Below are 22,169 nucleotides of genomic sequence, written 5' to 3' on the forward strand. Positions count from 1 at the left end.
TTGCCAACAAAGCTCCGTCTAGTCAAGGCTATGGTTTTTCCAGTGGTCATGTATGGCTGTGAGAGTTGAAGTGTGAAGAAGGCTGAGTGCCAAAGAATTGATGCTTTTGAACTGTGGTGTTGGAGAAGACTCTTGAGAGTGTCTTGGACTGCAAAGAGATCCAACCAGTCCATTCTGAAGGAGATCAGCCCTGGGTGTTCTTTGAAAGGAATGATGCTAAAGCTGAAACTCCAGTACTTTGGCCAGCTCATGCGAAGAGTTGACTCATTGCAAAAGACACTCTGATGCTGGGAGGGATTAGGGGCAGGAGGAGAAGGGGATGACAGAGGATGAGATGGCTGGATGGCATCACCGACTCGATGGATGTAAGTCTGAGTGAACTCCAGGAGTTGGTGATGGACAGGGAGGCCTGGCATGCTGTGATTCACGGGGTCGCAAAGAGTCGGACATGACTGAGCGACTGAACTGAACTGAATATTCCATTGTATGCATATTCCACGTTTTGTTAACCCATTCATATGTTGATGAATATTTGGGCTGTTTCTACCTTTTGGCCATTATGGATAATGCTCCTATGAACATGGGTGAACAAATATCAAGACTCTGTTTTCAATTCTTTGGGGTGCACACCCAGAAGTGGGACTGTTGGATCATATGGTAGTTCTACTTTTAATTTTTAAAGGAACATCCGTATAATTTTCCATAGCAGTTGCACCATTTTACTGCCCCTTCAACAGTACACAAAGGTTCCAATTTCTCCACGCCCTTATCATCATGTTATTTTATGTTTTGTGATAGTAGCCATGCTAATGAGTGTGAGGCAGCTCATAGATCTGTGTTTCATTAGGGTTGATGCCTAGAGTTTTATTTTGTTCCGTTGATTGGGCCATGTTTCTCTGTTTCTTGTAATTTTTTGCTGGGCTTTGGGCATTTGAAAAACAACCACTTCTCCCAATTTTTAAGCGCTAGCTTCTTGCAAGGGAAGACGTTCTCCAAGCTTCGCTGCTCAAAGTTCTGACACCTCTCAAACCTTTTCCGATCTCTTGCTCTCCCTGGTGTCTGCTTGCAGAACTACAGTCCTAACATGCTCTTAATTCTATACTCCTGCTGCTGTCACTTCAGTCGTGTCCGACTCTGTGCCACCCGAGAGGGCAGCCCACCAGGCTCTCCGGTCCCTGGGATTCTCCAGGCAAGAACACTGGAGTGGGTTGCCATTTCATTCTCCAGTGCATGAAAGTGAAACGTGAAAGTGAAGTCGCTCAGTCGTGTCCAACTCTTAGCGACCCCATGGACTGCAGCCTACCAGGTTCCTCCGTCCATGGGATTTGCCAGGCAAGAGTACTGGAGTGGGGTGCCATTGCCTTCTCCGTCTTTATTCTCAGTGACTTTCAAATCTATTTTCATGCATTCCTGTCTGACTCTTTGCGACCCTATGGACTTTGGCCTCCAGGCTCCCCTGTGTATGTGATTCTCCGCACAAGAATACTTAAGTGGGTTGCCATGCCGCCTCCAGGGGATCTTCCCAGTCCAGGGATCGAACCCACATCGTTTATGTCTCCTGCATTTGCAGGCAGGTTCTTTACCACTAGCTCCACCTGAGAAGCCCAAACCTGCTCTCAGTGGCTTCCAAAGCGTGGTGCTGGCCCCATCAGTGTTCTGAATGAGACAAGACAGACACTAGTCCCTGTGGCAGTCCCAAACAAGTCAGAATGTTGGACATACGTTCCTTTTTTATTCCTTCTGGGGGGAGGTGCTCTGCTTTGGAGGTTTTCCTCCAGGTTACTCTGTACTATGCTACACAGAGGGAGTGACATGAACGAGTAACCAAAATGCATGAATTTTCCTACTCTTTCACTGGAATCCCTCCTGGTTTTATAAGGGCCTAGTTGCTGTAGCTTCTCCGCTGGTCTCTAGAGTTTTCACAGAGGTATTCTGGTGTGTGTATTACTGTTAACTCAGTGTAACTCAGTGTCTCTGTGGGGAAAGGAGGGTCTGTAACTTCCTAGTCCACCATCTTGTTACCTTTGCCCGTATTTTAAATCAGGTTTTCTAAATCATTCAGTTGTAGAAGTTCATTATATATTCTGCATACTAACCCCTTATCAGATTTATAAATATTTCTCCCTTTCCATGAGGATTCCTTTTCAATCTGTGTTTTTAATGTGTCCTTTAATGCAAAGATTGTGTCCTTTAATGCAAAGATGTTTTAAATTTTGACATAGTGCAATTTATATATTTTTAAAAATTTGATGCCTGCATTTTTTGGTGGCAAATCCAAGAAATCATTGCTAAATCCATTCTTTTACTTTTAAATTATTTGCGTTTTTATATTTAAAGTGTGTTTCTTGCAGGCAACTTCTAATTGGGCCTTGGTTTTAAGTCCACTCTCTTGAGAACCTCTGTATTCTTTTTCTCCTCTTGCCTTTGTTGGTTTTATCAGCATTTGCTCTCTATTGTTATTTTAGAGTTGCTTTATCTACACTAGATTGTTAATATTATTTTAAGTCAATTTTATCTTAAGGATTTAAATAATAAGAAAAAATCATATATATGTATATCTCATTGTAATAATTTCTAGTGTTCTTTATTCCTTTGTAGAAATCTACATTTCCATCTTATCATTTTCCTTCTGCCTGAAGAAATCCCTTTAACACTTACAGTATGAGTCAGCTAATAATGCCTTATTTCAGTTTTGTATATCTGAATAAGTATTTCACTTTCTTTCTTGATATTGTTAAAAATAAGACAACAGGTCACAAATGGAGTCACTTATGCTAAGTCTCACATCACCAAACAAAACTTAACTACAGTTTCAGCTTTCCCAAAAATGGAATCTTAAACCAATCAGTCAGGAATTACCTGATCACTACTAGTAAGGCAATTTCTCTGATAGACCCCTGCCATCCCCTAAAGGAGTGACCTTGCCACAGTGAATCTTCTAGCATAATTTCCTTGCTCTTGTTCCCTTTTGCCTATAAAAATCTTTCATTTTGTACAGTTCCTGGAAATGCCTTTCTACTAGATGGGATGCTGTCCGATTCATGGATCACTGAATAAAGCCAATAAGATCTTTAATTTTTACTGAGTAAAAATTGTTTTTTAACAATATTTTCACTGGGCAAAATTCTAGGTTGACAATCATTTTTTAATTTCAAGACTTTAAAGGTTTTGCTCCTCTGTCATCTTACATGATTTCTGATATGAAATTTACTATCATCCTTTTATGTAACATGCCTTGTTCTGGTTGCTTTTAAGATTTTCTCAGGGAATTCCCTAGTGGTCCAGTGGTTACAGCTCAGTACTTTCACTGTTGTGACAACACTCCGGTTGAAACCATGGTCAGGGAACTAAGATCCTTCCTACGAGCTGCAAAGTGGGATGAAAAAAAAAGATTTTCTCTCTCACTCATGAACAAATTTAATCATATATGCCTTGGTGTAGTGTTCTTTAATATTTTGTGTGCTTGAGGTTCTTTGAGCTTCTTGGATCTGTGGGTTCATAGCTTTCATGAACTTTTGGAAAGTTTTTCACCATTTTCTGTACTCCCTTTGAGAACTCCAATTACACAAATACAGTTTTACCATAGCTCAGTGATGCTTTGTTCATTTTTTTGGATGCTTTTTCTTCTGAGTGTGTCATTTTGGATAGTTTCCATTGCTATATTTTCAAGTTTACTATTTTTTTCTTCTTCAATGTCTAATTTACTGTTAGTCCCATTCAGTATATTTTTATTTCAAATTGCATAGTTCTCAATTTCACAGATTTTATTTCTGTCTTTTTATATTATACATGTCTTCACGACTTTTGAACATACAGAGTTATAGTTATAACAATTTTAGTAGCTATAACAACTGTTTTAATGCCCTTGTCTGCTAATTCCAACATCTCAGTTGTTTTGGGGCTGCTTTTGATGGGTTGATTTTTTTTTTCATCTCATTATGACTTAAGTTTTCCTGCTTCTTTGCATGCCTAGCCATTTTTTATTAGATAACCAACACTGAGAATTTTAACTTGGTGAGTACTAGTTGTCTCTGTAATCCTACAATTATTGAAGCTTTTTCCTCAGAGACACTTAAGTTATTACATGGAAACAGTTAAATCCTTTAGGAGCTTGCTTTTATGATATTTTAGGTGGGTTGAGAGCAGTGTTCAGTTTGAGTCTAAATATCCTCCACCACCTAGGCCACAACCTCAGTATTCTACCCAATGTTGCATGAATTGTGAGATTACTACCAGTCTGGCTAAGGGAACAGGCACTATTTCCATGTCTATTTGTGTTCTAATCCTTTTTTGTGATTAATTCCTTAGCTTTGAGTAGTTTTTTCACATGTGAGCACATCAATACTTGAGAGGACTCTCTGAAGGTCTCTGAAGTTATATACATATATATATATGTATATAGTCTTGCTCTTGCCTGGAAAATCCCATGGATGGAGGAGCCTGGTGGGCTGCAGTCCATGCAGTTGCTAAGAGTTGGACACAACTGAGCGACTTCACTTTCACTTTTCACTTTCATGCATTGGATAAAGACATGGCAACCCACTCCAGTGTTCTTGCCTGGAGAATCCCAGGGATGGGGGAGCCTGGTGGGCTGCCGTCTATGGGGTTGCACAGAATAGGACATGACTGAAATGACTTAGCAGCAGCAGCAGCAGCAGTCTTACTCTGTCTTGCAAATACTGGCTGCCTTAGTGTCCCCCAGATTCTTCACTCCCTCTCCTCAACTCATGGAGTTTTTCTGCTTCTACCTGATTCTCTCTCCTCATAGTATGTCCTGGAAACTCTTTCCAGACAGTATGCTGAGCAAACATAGGGATCACCTCATTTGTTTCCCATTTCTGAGGAATCACTGTCCTTCATTACTTAAGGTCCAGTGACTTGAAAACTGTTATTTCATATCTGGTGTCCATTTGTAAAAATGTAGTAATCTTTTTGTAATAAGAGAGTAAATCCAGTCTCTACTGTACCATCTTGGCCGGTAGCAAAAATCTATCTCCTTTTTTGTTAAATTTTATTTCAAAGTATTTCAGTCAGGCTTCCATTAAAGTAGTAGGACTACTCTGCGTGTATGTGTACATGTGCACACATGTGAGTGTGCATGTGAGTGTATGTGTGTTTTTAAGGCATTCGTTATAGAGATTTTACCTTACACAATTATGAGAACTAGTTAAGAAGTCTCTGTAAGGCTCCTATCTTCACATCTGATGCTGGAACTTGAAGTCCACAGTGCAGATAGTCAGGAAGGCAAGATGGAGGTAGATATGAAGTACGGGAAAGAACAGAAACAAAGTGGACCTCACGAGCAGGAGCTAGCATTCCCAAGGATGAACTGAAACTTGTGTCACGTCAGTTCTTGTTTCCTCTGACCTTAATGGAATGTGTATCTTGTAGAGGCCAAGACACTGTCACAAAACTAAACTCTCACACCTGACCCAGGACTCAGAAAAGTGAAAGGAGAATTGAGGGGAAGGTCGGACAGTTTCAAACCCAGTTGCTGTCTTGCGCCACTGAAGTCAGTCAGCAGAAAAAAAGACAATGTGTTCAAGCTACAAAATGGCTACTGTTTCCCTTCAGTCCTCCAAGTCCCGCACAATAATCTCTCCTGTGTCCCACCCTAGCTGGGAACATAAAGGAAAAGGAATTCTGGGAAATGTAGCTGAACCTGAACAAATTAACCCATTACCAATCTACTATGAAGTATTTTATAATTTAAGTCATTTCAGTGAATGAAGTATTTTCTCCCTTTCTAGTTATCCTCATTTGTTCCTAATACAAAGAAAATTTAACTTTTAAATATTTACTTTGGGGACTTCTCTGGTGGTCCAGTGGCTAAGACTCTGTGCTCCCAGTGCAGGGGGCCCAGGTTTGATCCCTGGTAGGGGAAATAGATCCCACATGCCACAGCTAAGAGGTCACATGGTACAACTAAAGAATTGGCATGTCACAAGTAAAGATCCTGCATGCTGCAAATAAGACCTGGCACAGCCAAATAAATAAATAGATATTTTAAAATAAATAAACAAATGAGTGAATAAATATTTATCCAGAAACCTTGATGATGTCATCAATCGTATTACTATTTATTAGTGTCTCTTGGATTTTCTGGGTATACACTCACACCAGAAAAAGTTATGATTTTTTTCAATATTTATTGTACTAAATCATTTTATTCCTTTATTGCATTGATTAGAATAAGAATATGTGGAAGAATAATTATAATAGCATTCCTGTCTAATTCTTGGTTATCTTGGAAATGTTTTTAGTGTTTCATTGTTCAGAATGATATTTGTTGTTTGTTTTTAGTAAGGAGCCTTTAGGTAGGTCTTTCTATTCCTCTTTTACCTTGTGTTTTTATTAGGGATAGTTACTGGATTTTATGAAAGCAATTAAAGTATATTACTAATATGACCCATGATGTTTTTCTTTAATTCACTTTGTTACGAATTACGAGTACAGGTTTATTTATACTGAACCACCTTTGTATTCCTTGAATATATCTAAAATGATAATAATGGATTATACAATATTTTCAACACTAAATCAGTTCAGAATTAACTGCAACTAACAGAAAGCCTAATTAAAAATAGCCTGTTAACCATAAAGACACTGAATTATTCAGCAACAGTGGAAGTCTGGAGCAGGTGTTTCCAAGGCCTTTGAGAGGCTGAATAAACTCATCAAGGACCCAGCGCTCTCACTTTTCCATACTGCCATTAGAAGTGTGCTCTAATAAAGTCAAATCCCTTTTTCAATGTTTGACTGCTGACAGCTTTTAAGCTTCACCCTCCCTCTTCCCTTTGTGCCTCGCATCTTGGTAAGTTGGTAAGAAAGCCTGGGTTCTCCTTTGTTTGGCACCAGCCATAGATTCAAACCCCTGGGCCCCAACTCATGGACAAAAACCTTCACTCCAGCCCACCTCTCCCCAGACAACCATAAAAATCCCCAGCCAGGGCTTCCCAGGTGGCACTAGTGGTAAAGAATCTGCTGGCCAACGCAGGAGATGCTGGTTTGATCCCTGGGTCATGAAGGTCCCCTGGAGAAGGAAATGGCAACCCACTCAAGTATTAAGAAAAGAAAAGAAAGAAAAAACCCCAAGCCAGTCTTTCTTTCCTTCCTCTCTCATATCATTTCAGATCAGTTTGAGATGCCTGCCCTGGTTGCCCCAGAAAGCCTCATTATGTAAGCAATTTCAGTGTTGACATCAAAACCAAATTTGGGGTGGGGGTCCATGCTGTCTCTGTAGGGTGTCCACAGTCAGTACTGTGAGCAGAATGCTGAGACAATGATCACCACCACCAGGGGTGTGTCTTCTCTTGCTCTAGCTTGCTAACTGACTCTGATGCCTGCTGGCTAGCTTGCCCTTTGAGTTGTGCTCCTTTGTGTTACATTGGCTGAGTCCTACAGAGCTGTGTTATAGATTTAACTAAGTCAGAAGTTTTAATAATTAATTGGCATTTAGAAGTATGGGATCAGAGCCCTCTTTAAAGTGAATGACCCTGGGTTGTGTGTCTTGGCCCAGACCTATCTGTGTGTCTTAGAATGAATCATCTGTCTTGATTCCAGCCTAAGCTGTGACTAATGCTGTTGTTGAGTTGCTAAGTTGTGTTTGACTCTGCGACCCCATGAACTGTAGCCCACCAGGTTCCTCTGTCCATGGGATTTCCCAGGCAAGAATACTGGAATGGGTTGTCACTTCCTTCTCCAGAGGTTCTTCCTTACCCAGAGAAGCCATATATATAAAATCATACATCAATGTGAATCAGTCATAATTATAATTATAAAATTATATAATTATAAAAGAAGAGAAGCGAAAGGCAAAGGAAAAAGGGAAAGATATACACAGCTGAATGCAGAGTTCCAAAGAACAGCAAGGAGAAATAAGAAAGCCTTCTTAAGTGAACAATGCAAAGAAATAGCAAAAAACATAGAATGGGTAAGATTAGAGATCTCTTTAGGAAAACTGGAGATACCAAGGGAACATTTTATGCAAAGATGGACACAATAAAGGACACAAACAGCAAGGTCCTAACAGAAGCAGAACAGATTAAAAAGAGGTGGCAAGAATACAAAGAAGAACTATACAAAAAAGATCTTAATGACCCAGATATCCACGACGGTGCAGTCACTCACTTAGAGCCAGACATCCTGAAGTGTGAACTCATGTGGGCCTTAGGAAGCATTACTATGAACAAAGCTAGTGAAGGTAATGGAATTCCTTCCAGCTGAGCTATTTCAAATCCTAAAAGAAGATGCTGTTAAAGTGCTGCACTCAATATATCAGCAAATTTGGAAAACTCAACAGTGACTACAGGACTGGAAAAGGTCAGTTTTCATTTCAATTCCAAAGAAAGGCAATGCCAAAGAATGTTCAAACCACTGTACAATTGCTCTCATTTCACATGCTAGCAAGGTAATGTTCAAAATCCTTCAAGCTAGGCTTCAACAGTACATGAACTAAGAACTTCCAGATGTATAAGGTAGATATAGAAAAGGCAAGGAACCAGAGATCACATTGCCGACATTTGTTGGATCATAGAAAAAGCAAGAGGGTTCCAGAAAAACATCTGTTTTATTTACTATGCTAAAGCCTTTGACTGTGTGGATCACAACAAACTGTAGAAAATTTTTAAAGAGATGGGAATGCCAAACCACCTTACCTGCCTCCTGAGACACCTGTATTCAGGTCAAGAAGCAACAGAACGGGACATGGAACAACGGACTGGTTCCAAATAGGGAAAGGAGTACGTCAAGGCTGTATATTGTCACCCTGCTTATTTAACCTATATGCAGAGTACATCATGCGAATGCTGGGCTGGATGAAGCACAAGGAAGAAATATCAATAACCTCAGATATGCAGATGATACCACTCTAATGGAAGAAAGCAAAGAGGAACTAAAGAGCCTGTTGATGAGGGTGAAAGAGGAGAGTGAAAAAGCTGGCTTAAAACTCAACATTCAAAAACCTAAGATCATGGCATCCAGTCACATCACTTCATGGCAAATAGAAGGGGAAAAAGTGATAGCAGTGACAGACTTTATTTTCTTGGGCTCCAAAACCACTGCAGATGGTGACTGCAGCCACGAAATTAAAAGATGCTTGTTCCATGGAAGAGAAGCTATGACAAACCTAGACAGCATATTCAAAAGCAGAGACATCACTTTGCTGACAAAGGTCCATATAGTCAAAAAGCTATGGTTTTCCAGTAGTCATGTACGGATGTGAGAGTTGAATCATAAAGAAGACTGAGCGCCAAAGAATTGATGCTTTTGAACTATGGTGATGGAGAAGACTCTTGAGAGTTCCTTGGACAGCAAGGAGATCAAACTATTTAATCCTAAAGGAAATCAACCCTGAATATTCATTGGAAGGACTGATGCTGAAGCTGAAACTCCAATACTTTGGCCACATAATGAGAAGAACTGATTCATTGGAAAAGACCCTGATGCTGGGAAAGATTGAAGGCAGGAGAAGAAGGGAATGACAGAGGATAAGATGGTTGGATGGCATCACCGACTCAATGGACATGAGTTTGAGCAAACTCCGGGTGATAGTGAAGGACAGGGAAGCCTGGAATGCTGCAGTCCAAGAGATTGCAAAGAGTTAGACATGACTTAGCGACTGAACAACAACAATAATTAAGACTGGTTCACGTCAGTGTATGGCAGAGACCAACACAATACTGTAAAGCAATTATCCACCAAGGGAAAAAAATATGTTATATAAGTCTTAAGTGAATAAAGAAAAATGTTTAACTTTTAGTATTAACTATTAAAAACTTTCAAGTGAAAAAAGAATGAATGATGCCCCACAGTAGATTTTTGTAGCCTCAGTGCTGTGGTCCCGCCCATTAAGGTTTTCGTACTCAAAATTCTTGAAACTACTGACTCTGTCCAAGCAAATGGTAGATATTTTTCTGTAACAGATTTGACTAATACATTCTGTTCAGTCTCTATTTCAAAAGTCTCTCAACTGTAGTTTGCCTTCACCTCCTAAGGTACATGATACACTTTACCTGGTTATCTATGGAGCACATCAACAGTCTTGCCATCGCACACAATCTTTGCAAAATGATCTTAACTGCATCCAGCTTTTTCCAGGGGCACAGATATGGCTTTATACTGACATCCTCTTCTGAGGCTACTCACTGCTGCTGCTGCTGCTGCTGCTGTTGCTAAGTCGCTTCAGTCATGTCCGACTCTGTGCGACCCCATAGATGGAAGCCCACTAGGCTCCTCTGTCCCTGGGATTCTCCAGGCAAGAATACTAGAGTAGGTTGCCATTTCCTTCTCCAATGAAGGAAAGTGAAAAGTGAAAGTGAAGTTGCTCAGTCGTGCCTGACTCTTAGCGACCCCATGGGCTGCAGCCTACCAGGCTCCTCTATCCATGGGATTTCCCAGGCAAGAGTACTGGAGTGGGGTACCATTGCCTTCTCCAAGGCTGTTCACTAGGCACATTTATTCAGGATGAACACAATCACATAGGGAGCTCAAAAAGGGGGCTAGGCCATTGCCTCACAAACAGTGCAAGACCCCACTACCTCTGTAAATTCCTGAAAATTATTTGGTAAACGGAGGACCCCTCCATACCTGACACTGTCAAGAAATAGTTACGAATTCTCAACTTCCAGTGTTAAAACAAGCCCAGTATCTTTTAGGCCTTTTGGGTTCTGGCGGTTACGTACTCCTTATTTACAATTTTTCCTTTAGCCCATTTATGCAATTATTTGCAAATCAGCCCACCTTGAATGGAGCCCCTTCCAACAAAGGCTCTAGATTCTGTCAAAATTGCAATACAACAGCCACTCTCATTAGCGCCCCTTGGCTAGACTCCTTTCACAAAGAGAAGCTTTAGCAACCTTCTCTCATGCCTCCTGGCTCCTCTGTCCATGGGATTTCCCAGACAGGAATACTGGAGTGGTTTGCCATTTCTTTTTCCAGGGCATCTTCCCTACCCAGGGATCAAACCCGTGTCTCCTGCTTGGCAGATGGATTCTTTACTGCTGAGCCACCTGGGAAGCCCTCAGGCCACAAAGAGTGCCATAATCAACTTCAGTTAAATGAAGTGTCATACACTTTTGTCATCACTCAAACATTGGGGTGAATTATCATGAAGAGTCTGACTTCGCTTTTTTATGTTTGCGGACAGCTTTTAGGCCTCAACCCTCCCTCTCCCCTTGTACCCCCTCATCTGGGAAAGCTAAGAAGAAAGCCTCAGTGCTTTCTCCCTTGGTGATGGCAAGAGTTTCAAACCACAAGCCCCCACCTGCACGCAGGAACTGTCACCACAGCCCCAACTCTAACTACAACTAAAATCCCCAGCCAGTCTTGCTTTGCTCTCTCAAGCCATTTTTGGACCAACTCGGGAAGTCTGGCTGTTCTCCCCAGAAAGCTCCTTAATGGAATAAACATTTTCAAACCCTCTTACTGTGCATGTGATGTCATCAGTCTGGACATCTGGACCAAATTTGGGATGGAGGCTCACCCTACATGATGGTCACAACATATGTCTGCCATGTCTCCCCTCCTGGTCTCAAGGTAACTGCTGCAGCTGCAAACAACACAACCCCATCCTGGCATCCTAAGGATGAGGGCTCGTGGAAAAAGGTTTTCACTTTATTGGTCCTCTATCTAATCACAAAGGAAAATCTTTCCCTGAAACTCCCAGCAAATTTCCTGATATATCTCACTGACTAGCACAGGGTTACATGTCCACCCCTAAGTCAATCACAAGACCCTGCCCAGGGTTCATACGCCACTGAATAAGCAATGTAGAGGTTCTGTTAGCAAGGAAGAAAGTAGGGTTTGCTGTCCTAGGAATGTTGACACTGTCCATTTTCAGATATGTAGGATTTTTGCAAATGGGTCAGTATATTTATACAATATTAACTTGCACACTATTTTTCTGATTGGCTATTAGCTTTATCAGCTTCACAAAATGAACTGGGGAGCTGCCCATGTTTTTCTATGGTGTGGAATATATATCTTTAACTTACAATATGCATCTTTAATATACTTTTAAGAGTTATTATACTCCTTCATATATAATACAAGAATCTCACAACAAGGAATTGTTCTTGGATATGAACCAAAAGTAACATATAAATGTTGGTCCAATCTCTTTGCAGCTATATTTATAAATGAGATGGGTCAATAGTAATCTTTTTGGTACTATATTTTTGTCATCAGATATTATATAATAATGGCTATACAAAATGATCTGGGGGAGTTTTTCATATTTTTCTATGGTTGAAATGGCATACATCATAATTACCTGGTTGTCGCAAAGAGTCAAACACGACTGAGCAACTGAACTGAACTGAACTGAAAGGTTAAATAGGAATTAACACAGAAGCATTTTTGTGCTTTTAATAACTGACTATACTATAACTGTGTATTTATAAATTGGAGTGCCCTGAGACTCAGTCCTCTATTTTCTATTCTCCTCTCTTCCTAGGAGATCTCATTCAAGTCCTTGGTTATTAAGTACCATCGATTTCTTCCCTGCGCTCCAAACCTGTATATCCCAGAAGGCCTGCTTGATATCTCTAGTCTGGTCACTAAAAGACATCACAAACCACATCTCTGAAACAATTGCTCAAACTTAAAAACTAGGGGTCATCCTTGTCTCCTTTTTTTCCTCTTAATCTTTACAACCCCCATCCAAACAATCTATAATATCTCTCAATTTTACTTTCAAAAAGTGACTCTATATGCGTTCAATAGCTACAAGTTAAGGGAAGAAAAATGTATGGATCTTAAGTTTAAGAGAGATGTCTAGGTTGGGAATACTTCGACTTGTGGTGGATGCAAGTAGTATTTTAAAGTATAGAGAGGATTCCCTGGTGGTCCCGTGGTTAAGACTGTGCACTTCCACTGCAGGTGATGTGGATTTGATCTCTGGTCAGAGAACTAAGATCCCACATAAGATCCCATATGCCCCACAGTGTGGCCAAAAATAACAATAAAATAAAATAAATTAGAAAAAATAAAATTGTGCAATTGGGCCAAGATGGCAGAGTAGAAAGACCCTGAGCTCATCTCCTCTCACAGGCACATCAAAATTACAATGATTTAACAGAACACCTATCAATGAAAAAGCCCAGAACCTACAAGAAAAGATAATCTACAACTAAAGATATAAATAAGAAATCACAACAAGAGGGGTATGAAGGGTGAAGTCCAATATAGTCAAGTCTCATCCCCCTAAGTGGTGACCCACAAAAGGGAGAATAATTATAACTGCAAAGGTTCTCCCCAAGGAGTGAGAGGTCTGAGCCCAACATTGGACACCCCAGTCCAGGGGTCCTGCATGGGGAAAGATGATTCCCTAGAAGGTTTGGCTTTGAAGGCCAGCTGCGCTCAATTTCCAAAGACAAAGAGGACTGGAGGAAATAGACTCCACTCTTAAAGTGTGCACCCAAATCTTATATGCTCCGGGACCCAGGGCAGAAGCACTAATTTGAAAGAAGCCTTGGTCAGACCTACCTGCTGATCTGGATAATCTCCTGGAGAGACAAGAGGCAACTATATCTCACCCTGGGGACACAGACACTGGTGGCAGCCATTTCCGAGAGCTCTTTCTACCATGTGGACGCTGGTGCTGGCAAGCACCATTTTGGAATCCTCCCTCTAGCTTATTAGCTTCAGGACCCAGCCCCACTCATGCCCAACAGCCCATAGGCACCAGTACTGGGATACCTCTGGCCAAGCAACTAACTGTGAGGGGGCACAGCCCTATGCACTAGCAGACAGGTTGCCTTAAGATCCTCTGAGCCCACAGCTACCCTTAGACTAGGCCCTGTCCATGAGAGGGCCCAGAAACAGGCCCCACACACCAGTGCACATGTAATAGATCAGGGACCATCAGGTTCCTGTGGCCAAAGATAGTGGGACTCAGCTCTACCCAACAGTGGGCAGACACCAGCCCCAGAATCCCAGGCCCTGCCCAGCAGCAAGCCTGTTCTAGACTTTCCCTCCAGCATGCGGACACTAGCTCCGTGAAAATCACAGCCCCCCAACCTATGTACCCAAGTCACACACCAGCAGGCCAGCTCCAGCCCTAGTACTAGATGGGCCCAGGCCCTGCCCACCAGCAAGCCTCCTCTAGCCTCAAGACAAGCCTCACCCCTCACAGGTGAACACCAGCCCCAGGAAAACCATAGTCCTGAAGCCTACAGACCCAGATCAATCACCATCAGGACACAACCAGCACTAGAATCGACTGGGCCCTGGTCCCACCCACAAGCAGGTCAATATAAGCTTCAAGACACTCTGGGTCTTGCTGCCAGCTGTGTCAGGAACCAATTCTGGGACCCCACCCCCACCCCCCCACTCCCCCCCATCCCCCCACTCCCTCCCCCCCCAGCCAAGGCCCTGTAGACAGATCCCAGGACCTGGCTTTACCTACCAACAGACTGGCACTAGATCTGGCTAGTAAACAAATGGGACCTGCTGCTGCTGCTGCTGCTAAGTCGCTTCAGTCGTGTCCGGCTCTGTGCGACCCCATAGATGGAAGCCCACCAGGCTCCCCCGTCCCTGGGATTCTCCAGGCAAGAACACTGGGGTGGGTTGCCATTTCCTTCTCCAAAGAATTAAAGTGAAAAGTGAAAGGGAAGTCGCTCAGTCGTGTCAGACTCTTAGCGACCCCATGGACTGCAGCCCACCAGGCTCCTCCATCCACGGGATTCTCCAGGCAAGAGTACTGGAGTGGGGTGCCACTGCCTTCTCCAAATGGGACCTAATTAAATTTAAAAACTTTTGCACAGCAAAGGAAATCATTGACAAAATGAAAAGACAGGCTACTGAATGGGAGAAAATATTTGCAAATGATATGATCAATAAGGGGTTAATATCCAAAATATATAAATAGCTCATACAACTCAACATCAAAAAACAACCCATTCAAAAAATAGGCATAAGACCTAAATAGTTTCTCCAGAGATGACATATAGGTGGCAAACAGACACATGAAAGGATGCTCAACAGTGCTCATCATCAGAGAAATGTAAATCAAAACCATGAGCTACCACCTCACACCTGTCAGAATGGCCATTGTCAAAAAGGCCACAAATAAGAATGTGGAGGAAAGGGAACTGGGGTACATTGTTAGTGGGAATGTAAATTGGTGCAGCTACTATGGAAAATAGTATGGATGTTTCTCCAAAAACTAAAAATAGAACTACCAAACGATCCAGCAATTCCATTTCTTGGTATATATCCAAAGAAAATGAAAACACTAATTCAAAAATTGACATGCACCTCAATGTTCATAGCAGCATTACCTACAATTATTTACAATAGCCAAGATATGGAAGCAACCTAAGTGTCCATCAACAGACAAACTGATAAAGAAGATCTGAGCTACACACACACACACACACACACACACACACACACACACACACAATGGAATACTACACAGCCAGAAGAAAGAATGAAATTCTGTCATCTGCAACAACGTAGGTGGACCTGGAGGACAGTATGCTTAGTAAAATCAGTCAGAGAAAGTAAAATACTGTATATTGTCATTTATATCTAAAAAACCTGAAAACTAAGACAAGATAGTCAATGCAAAAAAAAGAAATAGATTCACAGATACAGACAACAAACTAGTGATTACCAGTGGTGAGAGGGAAGGGGGAAAGGCAAGATAGGGGTAGGGGATTAAGACGTACCAATTATTATGTATAAAATAAATAAGCTACAAGGATATATTTATTGTCCAGCACAGGGAACATAGCCAATATTTTATAACCATAAATGGAATATAATCTATAAAAATGTTGAAGGACTATGTTATATACCTGAAACTAATATCATATTATAAATCAACTCTCTCTCTACATATATGTGCATATATATAACCAGACAGGATCTGGGGCTGCAACTGGGCATAGACTGTTAAAACTATCACCCCACCATTACCACTATTATGACTTCTATTAGCAGCTACTATGTAATCATTGCAATAAGAATGAACATATTCTAAACATTTTCATCTTCACAACCTTATAAGGTAGATCCTACCTATATTCCCATTTTACAGCTGATGGGGTTGAAGTCCAGAGAAAATAAAATAACAGTATAGGAGTGAATAAGCTCATTCAAGGAGAACATATAGAATGAAGAGGAGGGGTCTGAAGACAAAACTGGGAAAATACTAACTTTGGAGCCGTGGGCAGAGAAGAACAAACAGTTGAAAGAAACAGAAAGATAAGCCAGAGGGACAGGAGGAGCATCAGAAGAATTTGATGTCACAGAAAGCAAGATAGGATAGAGTGAGTGCCAAGGAGGGAATGGTCAAAAGACTCAAAGCCTACTGAAAAAAATCACATAAAAACTATCAAAGTATCCACTTGCTTTTGTAGTGAGATAGTGACTATTGGTGACCTTATCAGAGATTTTTCACTAAAGTTTTTGTAGGGTGAAAACCAAAGTGCAGCAGGTTGAACGGTAAAGGGAGCATCGCGAAGTGGACCTAGGATGGACTATTCTAATGAGAAGAAAGAAAGTCCAGGACGCAGGTTAGAGGGAGGAAATTATTCCAAGCACATAGGGAACCTGAACAGGCTTACTGTCTGGGAGAAAAATACCCAGTAGCACAGGGGTGGTGCAGCCCGGCTGAGATGCAGGAAATACGGGGGGTGGGGGGAGGGGTGGGAAGACGTAGTGAAGTCCCTGAAAAAAAGGAATAGGAGGAACTGGGATCTAGAGCTTGAAGATAGGGTTCAGCAAGGAAAACCAAGGGGCTTCATGGCTCAACCACTTGATTTTGACTAGCCGAAGTCCAAGGCTGTCTGCTTTAGGATTAGGGAAGAGTATAGACAGCTTGAAACCTTGTAGAAAATGTGAGATAACGGCTGACGTAAAGCGAGAGGGCGCTGAACCAAAAGACCCCACCCCAACCGCCGACCCCCGCGCCCGGCCCACTGAAATGACTCCCAGATTCGAAATTCTTTAGTATCCAGGTGCTTTAGAATCTCTTGGGAACGCGAATTCACTGTGCGGCACACTGCAGTCACCAGCCGGCCCGCCCTGTAGGGGGCGGTGTGCCAAGGCAGGTGCATCGGCGGTGGATCCAGGAACAGGCGCCCCACTTCCCGTCCTACAGGAGGCGCCATGCCGAGGACGGGGGTTCCCACCATGCCTTGCAGCCTCACTCGAAGCCCACAGTTTTGATGCGTCACGCGGTGTGAGGCCTCACACCACTCTTCGTTAGGGGACTCGTGGGTGTGAGGGGAAGGAGGCGAAAGAGGCCAGGACTGAGCTAGGGCTGAAGGAGGACTGAGTGAGGAGCCGAGAGGCGGATCGGTTTAGCGGCCATCTCTCACCAGAGCTGCTGCATCTCCGCAGACTAGGCAGCGGAGGTCATGGCCTTGGACGGCGAAGATCCCAGGAGCGGTTTTCGCCACAGAGACGTAGTTACATTCATCAACCAAGAAGTACTCGGTAACGGCGGCGGCCCAGATTTCTACATGACCTACCGCTCGCGGCCCTGGAATGAGATCGAGGACGAGCTGCAGTCCGTCTTGGCCGACATACATGTACCTCTCAACCTCAAGAGGGCCTGTGCCTGGAGCGCGCTGGCCTTGAGCGTGCGGGTGGCCACGAGGCAGCGAGAGCAGCAGGCCCGCCGCGTCCAGCGGCTGCAGGAGCAGGTGGAGGAGCGCGAGACGGCCACCTGGGCCCTGGCCTCGCAGCTGCAGCGTCTGCGCGAGGAGCGTAAGCAGGTGGTCATGCAGTTGCGCCGCACGCGCCAAGACCTGCAACAGGCGCTGAGCGAGCGCGAGGCCCTGCGCGGGCAGCTGCTGCAGGCCCAGAGAGCAGTCAGCTCTCGATCCCCGCAGCTCCGGGCTGACACGTGGCCCGTGACCGCTGAGGAGCGCAACAAGTTGCTGGTCGCGACCTCGCAGCGAAGGCGGCTGGAGGCCCAGAGGGAGGAGGCGCAGTATGCTTTGGCAGGCGGTGTGCAGTACGTGCAGGGGGCCCAGGGTCCCTGGGCCCAGGTTGCTCAACCCCCAGCTCCCATGCCATGCCCCAGGCACACGCCATACCCCATGCCATTCCCATACCCACCACCTCCCCCACCTAGGGTACTCTCAGAAGCCGAAGGAGCCGCCGCCACAGCAGCAGCATGCGCGGCCCCCCAGATGCCTGCTCCGGTGATGTGTGCACCTGCTATGTGGCCTGTAGTTGTGTCCCAGGAAGAGGTAGCCCTGCCGTGGTACCAGAGGGTCGAAGGCCGAGGGGAAGGTCCCCACTTCGGAAACCCCGAGGGGCACTTCCAAGTTGACCCAATGTATCAACACTCTCAGGATCGGATGCCCAGGACTCCAGATGGTAAGAAAGCCTTTGAACCCTAGGAAGAGGGATCCTCAGGAGGAGGGATTGGGACTGCCTAAGGTACAGAATGGGATTAACTTTTCCTGATGTTTGGCTTGCGATGAATGCAAAAACTCTAGATACTAACTGAGGTGGGAAGTCTTGCCCCAAAGAAGCTCCTCACTGGATTCAGGGATGTAGAAAAAGAATGGAGACATATTCTAAAGAGAAATCAATTTCTGGAGGTCCCCTTCTGATCAAAAAATTTTATTTACATCATAGAAAATTTGAAAATCCATAAAACAAAAATTTTCATTATCCTACCAATGACCCATAACCATTTTAACACAACAATATGTTTCTACATATGGATCTCTTCCCCTACTTTCATATTATACATGTATACATGTGTATTGTTTCAAAGAAAGATGAGATTCTAATGAATATGTTAATTTTTAAAGGAAAATTTCTCCAATGGCATTTAAATTCACAGGTGGTAGACTTGATGGCTGCTACCGATTGGTTGACACCTTAAGGTATATGGGCTGATGTGATTAAACATTCGTTTTCTCCTTCCTATATTCTTCTTAGCCCCTCTCTCCCATGATACCAGGTCTTTGGCTGAGAATAACTGTGCTTTTAGAACATAAGATACGTTTTATTCTAGGAACACTGCTTTTCCTTGAGAATACTATCGTTATGCTGTATACTGCAGCCATGTTCATATTTGTTCCTTGATTTGTTTTTATAACATTCATTGGTTTGGGCCTGTTCTTTGTGTCTCTAAACTCCAGGATCTTCATCTGAGGCTGAAGGAAGTCCAGCTCCCTATGTGTGAATCACCACGAAATGCCCTTCCAGCTCTCAGCAGCCTTCGCCTCAGTGAGATCTCAGCTGGCTGGAGCAGAAAAAAAGAATGAAGAATCAGAGGAAAGAAGACATTCTGACACACATCTTGTAGCAAGGGAGGGCAGACAAGATTTTGTTAAGCTTAATGAATGACAAAGTTTCAAAGAGGGGTGGGAGTGTAGTAGTAGATTTTAGGGATTTAGCAGGTTTGTCAAATTGCATTCATTAATTCATTGAACAAGCAGTTATTGCCTAGCATGTACTAGTAATTACTACTGTATGTTGTTATCTGGTGCACACATTTTAACTCAATTGGATGCAAGAGGCTACATGACAGGAGAGAGCCTAATTTGGCATATCAATTATATCAGGTATGACTTCTTTGCCTTACATATAGTGTGGCCTTTAAGTAAATCCAATTGAAATAAAGTCAAGATTCATTTCTACAATTCTGGGAGCAAAATCAGACTTTCATGGAAGAATTGGAATGACTGAACTGCTCATCACATTAATCCCAGTGGAAATAAATGAGCAGGGGCATATATGGGGAATGTAGCCTCACAAAAGTACAAGCAGTACTTTTCTCATACTCCTGCTGATTCCCCCCTGAGAAGGGCAACTTTTCCTGGTTTTCTAAAAGACCACTGGGTTGTCTTGCTACACACTTAAGCCCTCAGCCTCAGGCTGCTCCCATCCCAAGCCCTTTTTCAGTCAAGAGTAGATGAAGAATAACATGTATTTTCTAGGACAGGCATTGTGCTATGAACTGTGCTTTCTTGAACTAAATTAAAAATAGAACTGGACTGGGATGCCCCTGGGTCCTTCTCTTCCACTTGGTGTCTTCAGGTGCTCTGCTTCCCTGAGGCAGCTGCTGCAAGCCAGGGGGAGCCAGGGTCCACCCAGGGGCTGGAGGTCAGTTCAGGCTCCAGTCTGAACAAGAGGCGTCCTCAAGTTCCTCCAAGAGATTCCAGCTCACCAGGCTCAGCATTTGTCAGAGGTTTTCTGCTTCTAACTAGTAATAGAGTGTTCACTTACCTGCTGTGTCTTCTGTGCTGTGTGTACCGAGGGGCAGGTTTGCTCAGAAGTGGTGTTTTAAACCTGCCTCTTCCCTCCATCCCACTGAGGTGACTAGAGAATTCCATCTCATTCACTATGGAAGGGCCCCTCCTCTTCCTGTGAGTTACTCAAGACCTGGGGGGAGGGACTTCCGTGGGGTCTTCAGTCCATTGTGATTGTGCCTGCTCCCCTCACTGTCTGTGTCCTTGAAGGTGCGCTTCTCTGCTAGTCCTGGGCCCGTGGGGCAGGAGAGGACAGGAGAGGTGAGGTGAGGAGGGGGCTTCTGCCTAGGCTGGGATGTGTCCAGCCTCCCTATCTGCACCAAGAAGCCATTTCCCTGAGGCCCTGTCTCCCAGAAGTGCCTTGAGCAGAAATTTCTGCCCTGCAGGGCTCTCTCCCCTCCTTCCTATGCACAGTCCCATCAAGGTGCTCAGGATTCTGGAGAAGAGCCAGGCTTAGCCAGTTGGCTAATGTGGCAAATGTTTCCAGAGGCAAAAGGGGTAGAGTCTGGCTCCCTGCTTGGTGTAGAGATACATGGGGCAGAGAACAGACATGAAGCTGCCCCGCCAGCGTCCTCGCTCCCAGGGTCCTGATTACTGGGAGGCCTTGGTTATTTGGGAGGGTGCTGGGGAGGAAGGGGACGGTCAGGGACATCAACATAAAGCTAAGCTTTCTGGGTTGGAGGCTGGTTTTGTGATACACTTGTGTATGCTGATTACTCCCTGGAATTCTGGGAGGACAGGACACAGATGAGATGGGAATATTATAGTACATTTTAATCTGGTGGTTCTCAATGCATGGCTTTTGAACCAGCAGCATCAGGATCAACTGGGAACTTAATCACAAATGCAAATCCTCAAGCTCTACCTCAGACCTCCTGACTCCAGAAGTTGTGGGGGTAAGGGTCTAACAGGTGTTTCTGGTGCTTACTAAAGTTTGAGAACCTTTGTTTGCACCCATAGTGTAATGGGAACAAATCACCCTGGATCCCATCATGGCTGGCTCACTTAAGGCTCCACAACACACTCTGATGTCCATTGGAATGTCTGTAGAACTGTAAGAAACCAGACTCTCCAGGTACAACTCTTCTGTAGCTCAATATAATCACCTAATGTTTCAGGGGTGACTTTTTTTCATAGCAACCTGCATGAATCTTTGGCCAGAATCATTAAGGTTGGCTGTGCCCAAGCTGGACACACGCAGGTAAAGGCAGTAATTTGTTTAAGATCCTGAGTGACTGGGCTCATACACCTGCTCTACCAATTACTAGCTGTGTAACCTAAAACAAGCTACTGAATTTCTCTGATCCCCAAAAAGTGTCGGCTGCCTTCCCCCACCATTAGGATCTCTGTGATGCTGGGGTAATGGGTATAAAGGGTGCCCATGGTGTGACTTCTCATACCACAGAGTGGCCACCATGTGACACTGTATGGCTATTATCCTCATTGGTGACAGCTCTGTCAAGTATAGGTATAATAGATGCCTCTATTAATAGTGCTTCAAGGAGGATGTTTTACTCCCATTTTAACAAATGTGGCAACTCAGTAAGTTACCCAAAGTCATTTAGTTGGGAGTTGGTGAAGTGTGGGTTCTAACCCAAGTTGCCTGGCACTGAACTCCATGCCCTTTCTGCTATATCAGAACCTCAACCTTGTACCCTTACCAGTTACTAGCAGTTAACAGGGTCTGTCAATAGCTTGCTGGATGTACCTGACTATAATGGAAGGACTCTGAATCATAGAGCCAGTCTGGTGGAGAGGGAAGTGAGTGGAGGTGGCCAAAGAGTCAGGGTTGGTTGTTGTGGAGTGTTGATGCTACAAAAGAAGGTGCTGGAAGGAGTGTGGACATGGCTTCTAGGGGTGTCAGCCTGCTGAAAGTTACAGGGAGAGCGGTGCAGAAAGCGGAGCAGCATAGGGTGGCTGCTACGCTCCCCGCCCCACCTC

General features: G+C 43.7%; 1 protein-coding gene across 6 annotated transcripts in view; it reads left to right on the forward strand.

Moving 5' to 3' along the window:
• ATP1B4 (ATPase Na+/K+ transporting family member beta 4) overlaps nucleotides 1–19,977 on the forward strand; it is a 47,020-nt gene extending 27,043 nt beyond the window's left edge. For 2 of the 6 annotated variants that reach the window (XM_059883332.1, XM_059883333.1), the window contains exon 9: nucleotides 19,116–19,255. In XM_059883332.1, the coding sequence (XP_059739315.1) occupies nucleotides 19,116–19,159 (44 nt within the window). In that variant the 3' untranslated portion in view covers nucleotides 19,160–19,255. Of the gene's footprint in view, nucleotides 1–12,454; nucleotides 12,970–16,633; nucleotides 18,340–19,115 lie in introns of those variants that run through there. The other 4 variants (XM_024988681.2, XM_010821369.4, XM_059883334.1 and 1 more) reach the window with 4 other exon arrangements.
• The last annotated feature ends 2,192 nt before the right edge of the window (nucleotides 19,978–22,169 follow it).

Source organism: Bos taurus, chromosome X, assembly GCF_002263795.3.
Source record: "Bos taurus isolate L1 Dominette 01449 registration number 42190680 breed Hereford chromosome X, ARS-UCD2.0, whole genome shotgun sequence".
NCBI classification, from domain to species: Eukaryota; Metazoa; Chordata; class Mammalia; order Artiodactyla; family Bovidae; genus Bos; species Bos taurus.